Source organism: Podarcis pityusensis (genome assembly GCF_964106645.2).
Source record: "Podarcis pityusensis genome assembly, chromosome: 18".
Taxonomy (NCBI): Eukaryota; Metazoa; Chordata; class Lepidosauria; order Squamata; family Lacertidae; genus Podarcis; species Podarcis pityusensis.
In genome coordinates this window covers 6,729,672-6,742,925 of record NC_138043.1, presented here as the reverse complement: position 1 = coordinate 6,742,925, position 13,254 = coordinate 6,729,672, and the positions used below count along the sequence as shown (strand labels likewise).

The following is a 13,254-nucleotide window of genomic DNA, read 5'->3' as shown; positions in this document are numbered from 1 at the left end:
AGAGAGAGAGAGAGAGAGAGAGAGAGAGAGAGAGAGAGAGATGTTTCAGAATGAACCACTTTGGTGAACAGCCTAGTCATCAAAAGCGCAGCTCACATGGCTCCAATATATGCACATAAACCTATTAAGGGTTGGGACGCGGGTGGCGCTGTGGGTTAAACCACAGAGCCTAGGACCTGCCAATCAGGAGGTCGGCGGTTCGAATCCCCGTGACGGGGTGAGCTCCCGTTGCTCGGTCCCTGCTCCTGCCAACCTAGCAGTTCGAAAGCACATCAAAGCGCAAGTAGATAAATAGGTACCACTCCAGCAGGAAGGGAAACCTTCTGACCTTCTGATCGGCAAGCCCAAGAGGCTCAGTGGTTTAAACCACAGCACCACCTGTGTGGGGGTATAAATACAGTTAAACCTTGGGGCCCGAACACCTCCATTTTGGAATGCTTCGGCTCCCGAACGCCGAAAACCCAGAGGTAAATGCTCTGGTTTTCAAACGTTTTTCGGAAGCCGAGTGTCCGGCGCAGCTTCCGCTTGAGTGCAAGAAGCTCCTGCAACCAATCAGAAGCCACGCCTTGGTTGTCGAACATTTCGGAACATTTCGGAAGCTGAACGGGCTTCTGGAATGGCTTCCAAGGTTTGACTGTAGTAAAAATATCATTATGGAAATGGGACATCCCTATTTTAATCGGAGAAATGTTGGGGGGGGGGGTTATGCCACTGCAATCCTTGTGGAGAACACCCTGGAGAAACAGACCTCTGCATCCAGCAGGATTGGACCCTTCAGCTGAGGAGGGAAGGGTTCAATCCTGCTCAGTTTTGCTTTGTGCACCTGTTCCGCTGTCTGGTGTGCACAGCCAAAGCTAAGTGTGGGGCTGTTTAAAATCCCTGCACTGCTTGCAAAGAGTGTTGTTGTTTAGTCATGTCCGACTATTCGTGACCCCCTGGACCAGAGCACACCAGGCCCTCCTGTCTTCCACTGCCTCCCGCAGTTTGGTCAAACTCATGCTGGTAGCTTCGAGAACACTGTCCAAGCATCTCGTCCTCTGTCGTCCCCTTCTCCTTGCGCCCTCCATCTTTCCCAACATCAGGGTCTTTTCCAGGGAGACTTCTCTTCTCATGAGGTGGCCAAAGTCTTGGAGCCTCAGCTTCAGGATCTGTCCAGCCCAGCCTTCTGACCGTTGTCTGGACGGCTCATCCTGGGCCGATCAAGGGTATCTCAGCCCAGCTCAGCTGAAGCCCAGTCCTGCCCAAAGCAGACTGGATTCGGGTTTCGACTGAATCTGGTGCACTGCCTTAGAATGTGCCGTGTTCCTTAAAATATTTATAAACCACACTTCCTCAGCAAATATTACAAGGTGTTGCGCAGCATAAATACACAACCCAACAAGAACAACATTGGTAAAGACATCAGCGGTGCGTCTGTGGGGGGCGAAAAACAAAACCCGCGTTGCCAACACCTGTCTGAACAGTTTTGTTTTCCAAAGACAGTTTGAAAGAGCACAGAGAAGACCTCTCTTGGCTAAGAAATTGACAGGCGGGGTGTTATGTACTGAGTTGAATAGGATCCAAAATGCAGCAGTCTGATTGGTCCTAGAACAATGCAGCAGTATGATTGGTCTGAAGGAGCCACCCAATCAGGCTCCAGATGGAAGTGAATCCACAACTTGATTGGCCTACAGGAGAATTCTGGAATTAGCCAATCACGTGCAGCCCATTGGGTAAATAATGTATATAAAGCAGATACTTTGAGGGGACTCACATTCCTCCTCACCACTATGAGCTGAATAAAGAGCATGAAATCCACTCTCGACTCCGAGTATATTTCACGGGGTCTCCTACTTAATCCCCTTTCCGCTGTAAAAGCTGAGCAAACTTAAAGGGCAAAGTGACCCGTGGTGATGATGATATTTATTTAAACCCCAATTTTCCCCTGACAGGCATTCAAGGTGGCTTACAGATCAAAACAAGAACCAGCTAAAAACATAGGGAAAGAAACAATCAAACATGGATAGAATTTTAACTTATTATATTCTATATATATATAGTACACACACACACACCTCTCATAGAAATAATTACGATAAAAACTAGAACACCTCTGCCTTGTCTGGATTAATGACTCAGCTACACAGCTGCAAAAATAATGTTTTAAGTGTGTTTTTAAGCGCATTATACAAAGGGGACACTAGATGGTGATGGTGAGCTGACAGCAAATTCAATAAATTCAATAAATTTTAAAGGTGAACCTACCTAATTCACGAAGACAGGAGTGCCTGGCGTGCTCTGGTCCATGGGGTCACGAAGAGTCGGACACAACTAAACGACAACACCTAATTCATACTTACTGAAACCATAATGGGAAATGAAACACAGCTGCCCTTTAAAATTTGCACTTTCCTGCCCTTTGAAATCCACACAGATTTTGTAGTGCTGTTCTCCAGCCAAAAAGCACAGACTGGGGGGTGTGAAAGGCGAATTGAAATGTGTGCATTAGGGGAAAGTGTGCGTGGAACTGCGTCTGTAGTGAAAACAACGTGCAAAAGCGCATCATCGTATTAGGGGGAATAGCTTTGCAAAAGCGTGTTCTCTCCAAACAAAAGAGAACTAAACTTCGGAATGGGTGGGAAATGAGAAACTAAGAGAAACCAAAGCTGATGGATTCGCTACCTCGTTATGTGTTAAATGCTTCTTAAATTGAGCTGTGATTCCTGCATGGCCTTTGGGGTCCACGATTCTTTGATTCTAAAAAAATGCTTTACTTGTGGGGAGTAACTGGGCTCCCTTGGAACATGGGAGCATCAGTTTTGTGGGGCTGAAACACAAAACTGGCAATGGGGGGGAAGGTCCTGTCATTTGGGATTACCTGGTCAGTGAGAGATCAGGAGGAGGGAATCAAAAGAGCTTCTTGTCTTATGACACAGACAGCTGCCCAACCTGTTGGCTCTCAACAACTGGTGCGTGCATCTGTCTGTCGGAAACCGATGTGCAAATGTTCTCCCTAATCCTCTTTTTTACAGGCGAGCTAACCCCCTCTGCCCCATCCCATCACACCTTGCAATTCTGAAAAAACAGCTGCTGCAGTGCACCATTTTGATCCAGAGTAGAACTCCGACGTATACCGTATTTTTTGCACTATAAGACTCACTTTTTCCCTCCTAAAAAGTAAGGGGAAATGTGTGTGCGTCTTATGGAGCGAATGCAGGCTGCGCAGCTATCCCAGAAGCCAGAACAGCAAGAGGGATCGCTGTGCAGTGAAAGCAGCAATCCCTCTTGCTGTTCTGGCTTCTGAGATTCAGATTTTTTTTTTCTTGTTTTCCTCCTCCAAAAACTAGGTGCATCTTGTGGTCTGATGCGTCTTATAGAGCGAAAAATATGGTATTCAGAACTTCCTCTGGGGCTTCCTTTTCCTTTCATTTCCAGCAGAGACATTTGAATGAGGGAAGGGAGCTCTCAAAGCAAAACTGTTTTAATTTGGGTGAGATGCCTTGCTTTAGCCAGACCTTGGGAAGTTCATTTTTGAAAGGAACTACTGCCGTACCTTGGACGCGGGTGGCGCTGTGGTCTAAACCACTGAGCCTCTTGGGCTTGCCGATCAGAAGGTCGGCGGTTCGAATCCCCACGATGACGGGGTGAGCTCCCATTGCTTGGTCCCTGCTCCTGCCCACCTAGCAGTTCGAAAGCATGCCAAAGCGCAAGTAGATAAATAGGTACCACTCTGGTGGGAAGGTAAACGGTGTTCCCGTGTGCTGCTCTGGTTCACCAGAAGCGGCTTATTCATGCTGGCCACATGACCTGGAAGCTGTACGCCGGCTCCCTCGACCACTAAAATGAGATGAGCACCGCAACCCCAGAGTCGGTCACCACTGGACCTAATGGTCAGGGGTCGCTTTACCTTTACCTTACTGCCATACCTTGGTTCTCGAACGCCTTGGTGCTCAGACGTTTTGTCTCCCGAAGGCCGCAAACCCATAAGTGAGTGTTCCGGTTTGCGAATGTTTTTGAGAAGCTGAATGTCCGACGTGGTTTATGCAGATTGAGTGCAGGAAACTCCTTCAGCCAATCAGAAGCTGTGCCTTGGTTTCTGAACCGTTTCGGGAGTCGAACGGATTAAGTTCGACAACCAAGGTACGACTGTAGTTCAAGTTTAACGTGTCCCAACCAATTTCAGTTTACGTTCATCCCTTTACAAAATGAGCCAGTCTGGTTGCCCGTCAGTTCAAATGACCCTTGGCCAAAAACGTCCAGCATTCGGAATGCTCTGAGCTGCGGTGTCAAATCCGAAAAGACTAAGCAAATATCAAGATGGTCCGGTGTGATTTGTTAAATTTATTTCCCCCTAAAATTATGATATTGAAGATGAAAGCACCAAAAGGGTCTAAATCAGGGGTTGTCAGCCTGGTCCCTACTGCCCCGGTCCCTACAGGTTGTCATTGACGCGGACCACAATGCACACAGCTAATGGCTTAACGTTACTCTGTCATCTTGAACCCCTGCAGGTGTGAGGCGCGCTCCGAGAGGAGACGATGAGGCCCGCCTGTCTGCCACTCGTTCTACTTTTCCTACTGGAGAGGGAAACTCACGCACTCTTCCCCGAAGAACCTGCTCCCATCAGTGTGGCCCTTGACGACTGTAAGTGAGGCTGGGACAGGATGTGGCTGGAGGAGGATGGAGCTGGGCTGGCGATTCTTCAAAGGGGGGGGGGGCTGGCCTAATTCCCTCTGCCGCCACCCCAAAAATTATTTTTCATTCTCACCAAGGGCTGGGGAATCTATGGGGCCATCAAAGAAGTCATGGAAGTCCAGCTCCCATCCCATAATGGTCAGCAGTCGAAGCCAAAGGGACTTTCTTGCTCCCCAGACACTGTGTGCAGTTTTTTTTCTCACCTAAACACCTTCCATCTGGCCGGGCCTCCCCAGTCACTCTGGGCAGCGCCCAACAGAATATTAAAAACACGGTAAAAGAACAAACATTAAAAACTTCCCTAAACAAGGCTGCCTTCAGATGTCTTCTAAAAGTCAGATAGTTGTTTATTTCCTTGACATCCGATGGGAGGGCATACCACAGGGTGGGTGCCACTACCAAGAAGGCCCTCTGCCTGGTTCCCTGTAACCTCACTTCTCGCAGTGAGGGAACCGCCAGAAGGCCCTCGGAGCTGGACCTCAGGGTCCGGGCTGGACGATGGGGGTGGAGACGCTCTTTCAGGTATCCTGGGCCAAGGCCATTTAGGGCTTTAAAGCTCAGCACCAGTGCTTTGACTTGTGCTCAGAAACGTACTGGGAGCCAATGTAGGTCTTTCAGGACCAGTGTTATATGGTCTCGGCGGCAGCTCCCAGTCACCAGTCTAGCTGCTGCCTTCTGGATTAATTGTAGTTTCCAAGCCGCCTTCAAAGGATAGCCCCACGTAGAGCGCATTGCAGTAGTCCAAGCGGGAGATAACCAGAGCGTATACCACTCTGGCAAGGCAGTCTAGTGTTATGAGAGAGGGAGGAATTCTTTTTCTCTTTCCACTTTCTACATGCCCGGCATAATTTTGTAAACTTACTCACCTTTTCACTGAACGAAAAACTCCCAAATTTTGCACCTTTTCTCCCTGGAGGAGTTACTCCAACCCTGTGATAATTACGCTGGCCCTTTTCTGAACACTTTTCTTTTTTTTCTTTTTTAAAATAATTTTTATTAACCGGCCAATCAAATCAAATTAAATCACATCACATAAATTCCGAATTACATAGCCGAATTTTAATTTTTGTTGTTGTTGAGGGGGCCCATATTTCAAGATCCGAATGGGGATTCTGATCATCTTCTTGCTACTGCTTTAATGTCCAAATCAGTCCAAATCAGTACAGAGTTCATAATTCTATCCAGTCTTATCTTGCTGTTTCCACATCACATCTTGTTCATATATTTTCTCTTTTTTCTTTATGATCTCTTCTGATAGTCTCCTTAAGCCGATAAACACCAGTAATAATCCTGTGTGAATTTTTCCGTTCTTCCAATCCTCAAATCGAGATGGTTTCCATATATCATCGCCTTCATAGATAATATCGCTCTTTCCATCATTAATTACAGAACTGTCGTTCTTAAGTCCCTCTGAGGAGTTTCACCCACAATATAAAAACAGCTCTATTTCTCTATTTCTCCTCCCAGACTTAAGTCCTCCGACAGAACTTCCCAATATGGCGACGGCATTTTTAACTGCGTCATTCCAAAGCCCTTATACATTCCACGCTCTTCTTAAAACATGCTTTGCTTCGAAAGTTTATCTCCACACAGCCTTAAATCCACAGCTTAAGTCCTTAAAACAACATTTCTGACTTGTGAGGGGAGGGGATTCTTGTTTAATCACATAAGGAAAGAAAGGAAAGTTTTTTTCCCTCTCCCCCATCAGTCATCAGTCCCTTTACCATACCGAGTCTTGGCGTATCTTCTCATAATCTATACTTGTTCCTCCGACTCGTCTTGTTTTATCAGAGATCTCTTCTGTTAGCAGTCTTTACTCCCCCTCCTTCCTTGAAATATGTGCATTCGCTTCATCCAAATTGTTTCTTTTGAAGTTCTTGCAGCTAGTGGCGCGGATCAGAGACGGCGTCCAGGAGCGCCGAAATCCCACAGGAGGGCTTTGTGCCTAGTGCCCCCATCCCCACAAGTTCGGGGGTGGCATAGGTCACAGCAGGCAAGGGCAGTCCTCCCCACCATCCTTGGGGGGGGGGTAGGGAGGCTAATTACTCCCATCATAGCCTCCAAATTACCTCGTGTGGGTCGGAGAGATGTTATTGTCAGCCATCTTCTGATGCGCCCCCTAGTGGCCCCTTTTCTGAACGCTTTTCAATCTTCGATGTCCTTTTTTGGGGTCAGGAGGCCAGAATTGCACACAGCACTCCACATGCAGTCCGTCTGTCGTGTGCTTGAGCTGACATTCCTTGCATTCTAGGGGGTTGGACTAGATGAGTCTGAGGTGTCCCTTGCAACTCTAAGGTGCCATCCCATTCTATTCAATTTGCATCATGGATGAGAGATGGGACCTCCTTTGTGTCGGTGAAGGTGCCTGTTCTGAAAGGCACTTTTTAAAATTATTCCGACAGCTTTTGTTTTTATGAGGTAGACAGTGGGTTTCATTCAATGTGAGTCCTTCTCAGAGGTCTGTTAATTCCAATGGGTCTATTCCAGCCGTAGGCAAACTCGGCCCTCCGGCTGTTTTGGGACTACAACTCCCATCATCCCTAGCTAACAGGACCAGTGGTCAGGGATGATGGGAGTTGTACTCCCAAAACATCTGGAGGGCCGAGTTTGCCTATGCCTGGTCTCTCCTGGTCTGCCCCGCAGAGGACCTTAAGGTCCATGAATAACCATAGTTTAGAGGTCCTGGGCCCTAAGGAAATCAGACTATCCTCCACCAGGGCCAGGGCCTTCTCAGTGATGGCTCCGACCTGGTGGAATGCTCTGTCCCAGGAGACTAAGGCCCTTCAGGATTTAACCTCTTTCCGTCGGGCCTGTAAGACAGAGCTATTCCGCCTGGCCTTTAATTTGAATTCAGCCTGATCTTTTATTTCCCTTCTCTTCCTTCCCCCTCCCCTTTTATGAAGATCACCCGCTCTGAGACCCCACAGCTACTTCTCCCCTGGCCTCCTCGCTGGCCCAAGTAGGACCAATTCAGCCAGCTAGCCCTGGGGATTATCTATTTGATTTTTTAATTTTGAATTTTATTGTTATTCATGTTTTTATGCTGCTTTTATAATTAAGTGCTTTAAATTTGTTGTTAGCCGCCCTGAGCCCAGTTTTTGAACCAGGAAAGGTGGGGTATAAATAAAAATTTGTTGTTGTTATTATTATTTATCTACTGACCCTGGTCTCTAGTATCTGTACACATTACTAGGAGGTACATTTAAAGCACATGACTTCCTCCAAAGAATCCTGGGAACTGTCGCATGTTAGGGTTGGCGACTAATACAGCTCTGTGAGGGGTGCACTCTACAGCTCCCAGAATCCTTTGAGGGAAGCCACATGCACTGAATGTGCTTCGGCTGCATGGTGTGGCTGTGGACCCGGTTTCCACTGGAAGAGTGATCTTTAAATGCGCTAACACATGAACGTAAATAAACTTCTCCAACTTCCCCTTGACCTTCTCTCGCTTTCCCCCAGATGTGAAGCATTACCCGGTCTTCGTGGGCAACGGGATGGGCCGGTTTTCCAGCCAAGATGGCGGCGCAGAGCGCCTCCGGATCCAACGAATGTTGACGTTCAACAGGACTTTGTACATAGGAGACAGGTAACCCCATACAACCCAGCCATATTGGCATGTTAAGATGTTCCTGGCGTCCCTATAGCATTCCGAAGCTCAGTGCATGATTTAGAAATGGGGACCGTGGTTATTCGGTGAAGGCAAGAGGGACTTATTCCCTTCTAAAAACTGAGAGCTGCAATATGAATTACCTATGGTGGACGCGGGTGGCGCTGTGGGTTAAACCACAGAGCCTAGGACTTGCCGATCGGAAGGTCGGTGGTTCGAATCCCCGTGACGGGGTGAGCTCCCGTTGCTTGGTCCCTGCTCCTGCCCACCTAGCAGTTCGAAAGCACATCAAAGTGCAAGTAGATAAATAGGTACCTCTCCGGCGGGAAGGTAAACGGTGTTTCCATGTGCTGCTCTGGTTCGCCAGAAGCGGCTTAGTCATGCTGGCCACATGACCCGGAAGCTGTACGCCGGGCTCCCTTGGCTAATAAAGCGAGATGAGCGCTGCAACCCCAGAGTCGTTGCACCTTTACCTTATGGTGGAATAATACCCTCCTAGCATCCCAATTTTCCAGGGACAGTCCTGGAATTACGAAAGCCATCCCAGCTTCCTGTCTGATCCCAGAATGTCCCTATTTGCTGGCCCGTCCATGAGAAGGGAAAGGCATTCTGCGCATGTTCAAATGCACTCTCTCCTCAGTGACCCCGCAATGTGAGGCTCCTGTGCCTTTAAGAGTAGCATCGAATATTTGTTGGAGGAGCCAAAGGAGGGTGGAAGCGGAGACATAATACAAAGGGGGTGCAGAGTTGCCTAGCTTGCGGACTGCTGCATCTCCATAGCAACCTGAAATCCACAGGAAGAGCACAGCAGAAAAAGCAGGATAAATTAAGAATGGCGAGGCCGGGTTAAGGCACTCTGCCTGGTAGATTTCAGAATGCTCCGCAAACTGCTGCCTTGCCTAATTTCAGAGTTGTGCGGCCTTCCCAGAATGAGGTCTAGAGCCTTGTCGCGAGGTATATAGCGAAGCCGCGGTTTCTGCCCTGCCCTGCGCTCACCGCAAACCGCGCTGTTTCCGTAGCACTGCGTTCCGGCTTCTGCTGAAACCTTTGCTATATTCACCTTGCGACGCTCACAGTGGCCAAAACTAAAGCAATGAATAGGGCTGTGCATCAGATTTGGGCAAGGCCTGTTCAGAACGACTCAGGAGTCAGATGTGTCAGGTTTAGACAGCAGTAGATTGCCCAAAGATGCAAAATCTCAAAGAAGAAGAAGAAGAAGAAGAAGAAGAGCAGCTATTTTTAATAAAATTCGTCAAAATCTACATTAACGACATGGGCTGAATACCAGCTGAATACCAGCTAAGTCAGGTAGTTGTTTATTTTGTTGACATCTGACAGGAGGGCGTTCCACAGGGCGGGCGCCACCACCGAGAAAGCCCTTTGCCTGGTTCCCTGTAACCTCGCTTTTCGCACAGAGGGAACCGCCAGAAGGCCCTCAGTGCTGGACCTCAGTGTCCGGGCTGAAAGATAGGGATGGAGATGCTCCTTCAGGTATACTGGGCCGAGGCCATTTGGGGCTTTAAAGGTCAACACCAACACTTTGACTTGTGCTCAGAAACGTACTGGGAGCCAATGTAGGTCTTTCAAGACCGGTGCTATATGGTCTCGGCGGCTGCTCCCAGTCACCAGTCTAGCTGCCGCATTCTGGATTAGTTGTAGTTTCCATTGGGTGGGCTGGCTCTTGAATGGTCATCATGCATAGCCATTTTAGATGCTCTGGGGTGGTATCCGCACCCCCACCCCAATAAAGCGCTAAATCACCTCCAGACATGTGCATGGATTTCTCCTCAGTGCGCTGCCTTCTTCCCTCCTTTCGCACCTCACCCCGGAGCCTTGCACATCATAAATCCCGTTCTGGGTATATAATTTTTATCTATATGCGTTTTTAATGGGACTTTTAAAGTCTGGGCTGCGCAGATGGGGTTGGTGGGGTAATGAAGCGCGACTCTGCCGTTTGTAAACAGAGCGCCTGGATGCGCCGCTGAGGCCGGGAGACCTGTCACTCACAAGTGGCGGCGATGCGCCTTTCGGGTTGCGCGCGGGAAACCGCGGGGCCCTGGTACGTAGTTGGTTCTGGCATCCAAACTTGCTTACCCTTCAGAGCGGTGGCACAGGGTGTCTTAGGTGAATGCTAGGGCGCACCGTCACTCATGGAAGTTGTGGTCTAGGTAGAAGTTCAATTTGGCTCACGTTTAAAGGAGAACACACCAGACTTGCATTTTCTGAAGCAATGCGTGCATTTATCTGCATGTTGCAATGCAATTCTCCCCACCAAGTGCAGTGGTACCTGAGGTTATATACGGTTCAGGTTACAGACGCTTCAGGTTGCAGACTCCACTAACCCATAAATAGTACCTTGGGTTAAGAACTTTGCTTCAGGATGAGAACAGAAATCGCGCTCCGGCAGCGCGGCGGCAGCAGGAGACCCCATTAGCTAAAGTGGTGCTTCAGGTTAAGAACAGTTTCAGGTTAAGTACGGACCTCCCGAACGAATTAAGTACTTAACCCGAGGTACCACTGTAATGGGGGACGTAGGTGGTGCTGTGGTCTAAACAACAGAGCCTAGGGCTTGCCGATCAGAAGGTCGGCGTTTCGAATCCCCGCAATGGGGTGAGCTTCCGTTGCTCGGTCCCTGCTCCTGCCAACCTAGCAGTTCGAAAGCACGTCAAAGTGCAAGTAGATAAATAGGTACCGCTCTGGCAGGAAGGTAAACGGCATTTCCGTGCGCTGCTCTGGTTCGCCAGAAGTGGCTTAGTCATGCTGGCCACATGACCTGGAAGCTGTACGGCAGCTCCCTCGACTAATAAAACGAGATGAGCGCCGCCACCCCAGAGTCGGCACGACTGGACCTAATGGTCAGGGGTCCCTTTACCTTTACCTTGCCACTGTAATACGTTCCAAAATGCAGATATATTTTTTTTAAAAAAAACCATTTAGGTCCCAAGGCACCGCATGTTTAAGTGAAGTCACGTATATTTGAAGCACCATGGAAAAACCCTGCAAACATCCCCTTGTAACCTTTCCACAAGGGCCGACATTGATGCCGAAATCCAGCATCGCCTGAGCTCTGCGAGTGCAGCTTTCTCCCAATTGAAATGCAGAGTGTTTGAGGACCGGGACATTCGCAGGGAAACCAAAATGCTTGTTTACATAGCTATTGTGCTACCAAGCTTACTTTATGCTTGTGAAACGTGGACCACTTATAAACGCCATCTCCAACTCCTCGACAGATTCCATCAACGGTGTCTCCAAAAATTTTTACACATCACTTGGGAAGACAGGCAAACTAATGCCAGGGGACTGGAAGAAGCAAAGATCACCAGTGTCGAAGCAATGATTCTTCAACATCAACTTCGTTGGACTGGTCATGTTGTTTGGATGCCTGATTGTCGTCTTTCAAAGCAACTCCTCTATTCCGAACTTAAAAATGAAAAGCGTAATGCTGGTGGTCAACAAAAGAAGTTGAAAGACTCTCTCAAGGCAAATCTTTAAAAAATGTAGTATAAACACTGACAACTGGGAAACACTGGCCTGCGAGCGCTCCAGTTGGAGAACAGCCTTTACCAAAGGTGTCATGGGCTTTGAAGACACTCGAACTCAGGACTAAAGGGAGGAACGTGCTAAGAGGAAGGCACGCTTGGCAAACCCTCACCGGGATCAACTCCCGCCCGGAAACTTACGTCCCCACTGTGGAAGGACGTGAGGATCCAGAATTGGCCTCCACAGTCACTTACGGACTCACTGTTAAAACTGTGTTTATGGAAGACAATCTTACTCGGCTACGAGGGATCGCCAAAGAAGAATAAGATATTTGAAGCACCATGGGAAAATCCTGCAAACATCCCCTTGTGTCCCCCCCATACTGCCTCTGCCCTGCCCCTTTTTGGGATGTTGTTGTGATGTTTTTGGGATACTTCTGGGTTCGGCTCGATGCACACACATATCGGACGCACCTAAAACCATCACTGTCCTCTATAATAATAATAATAATAATTTATTATTTATACCCCGCCCATCTGGCTGGGTTTCCCCAGCCACTCTGGGCAGCTTCCAACAAAACACTAAACTACAATAACCTATTAAACATTAAAAGCTTCCCTAAACAGGGTTGCTTTTAGATGTCTTCTAAAAGTTTGGTAGTTATTTTTCTCTTTGACATCTGGTGGGAGGGCGTTGCACGGGGTGGGTGCCACCACAGAGAAGGCCCTCTGCCTGGTTTCCTGTAACCTGGCTTCTCGCAGCGAGGGAACCGCCAGAAGGCCCTCGGTGCTGGACCTCAGTGTCCGGGGAGAACGATGGAGGTGGAGACACTCCTTCAGGTATACTGGACCGAGGCCGTTTAGGGCTTTAAAGGTCAGCACCAACACTCGGAATTGTGCTGGGAAATGTACTGGGAGCCAATGTAGGTCTTTCAAGACCGGTGTTATATGGTCTCGGCGGCCACTCCCAGTCACCAGTCTAGCTGCCGCTTTCTGGATTAGTTGTAGTTTCCGGGTCACCTTCAAAGGTAGCCCCACATAGAGCGCATTGCAGTAGTCCAAGCGAGAGATAACCAGAGCATGCACCACTATGGAGAGACAGTCTGCAGGCAGGGAGGGTCTCATCCTGCGTACCAGATGGAGCTGATAAACAGCTGCCCTGGACACAGAATTGACCTGTGCCTCCATGGACAGCTGTGAGTCCAGAATGACTCCCAGGCTGCACACCTGGTCCTTCAGGGGCACAGTTACCCCATTCAGGACCAGGGAGCCCTCCACCCCTGCCTGCCTCCTGTCCCGCAGAAACAGTACTTCTGTCTTGTCAGGATTCAACCTCAATCTGTTAGCCGCCATCTATCCTCCAACTGCCTCTATGCATTAGTGAAAATAATGGACAGTGGTGCGTTGTCTTAAAGAGCATCGCTTTGCAAATCATGCGTACATTAGGCAAAGCTGCGTATGAAAATGTCATTATCGGGAGAAATTTGCAGTGAT

At 48.6% G+C, this 13,254-nt stretch overlaps 1 protein-coding gene across 5 annotated transcripts in view; it reads left to right on the top strand.

Annotated features, from left to right (window-relative positions):
• SEMA6B (semaphorin 6B) overlaps positions 1 to 13,254 on the top strand; it is a 178,427-nt gene that overhangs the window by 112,961 nt on the left and 52,212 nt on the right. For 4 of the 5 annotated variants that reach the window (XM_080988822.1, XM_080988823.1, XM_080988824.1 and 1 more), the window contains exons 2-3: positions 4,491 to 4,623; positions 8,134 to 8,260. In XM_080988822.1, the coding sequence (XP_080844948.1) occupies positions 4,518 to 4,623; positions 8,134 to 8,260 (233 nt within the window). In that variant the 5' untranslated portion in view covers positions 4,491 to 4,517. Of the gene's footprint in view, positions 1 to 4,490; positions 4,624 to 8,133; positions 8,261 to 13,254 lie in introns of those variants that run through there. The other variant, XM_080988826.1, reaches the window with a different exon arrangement.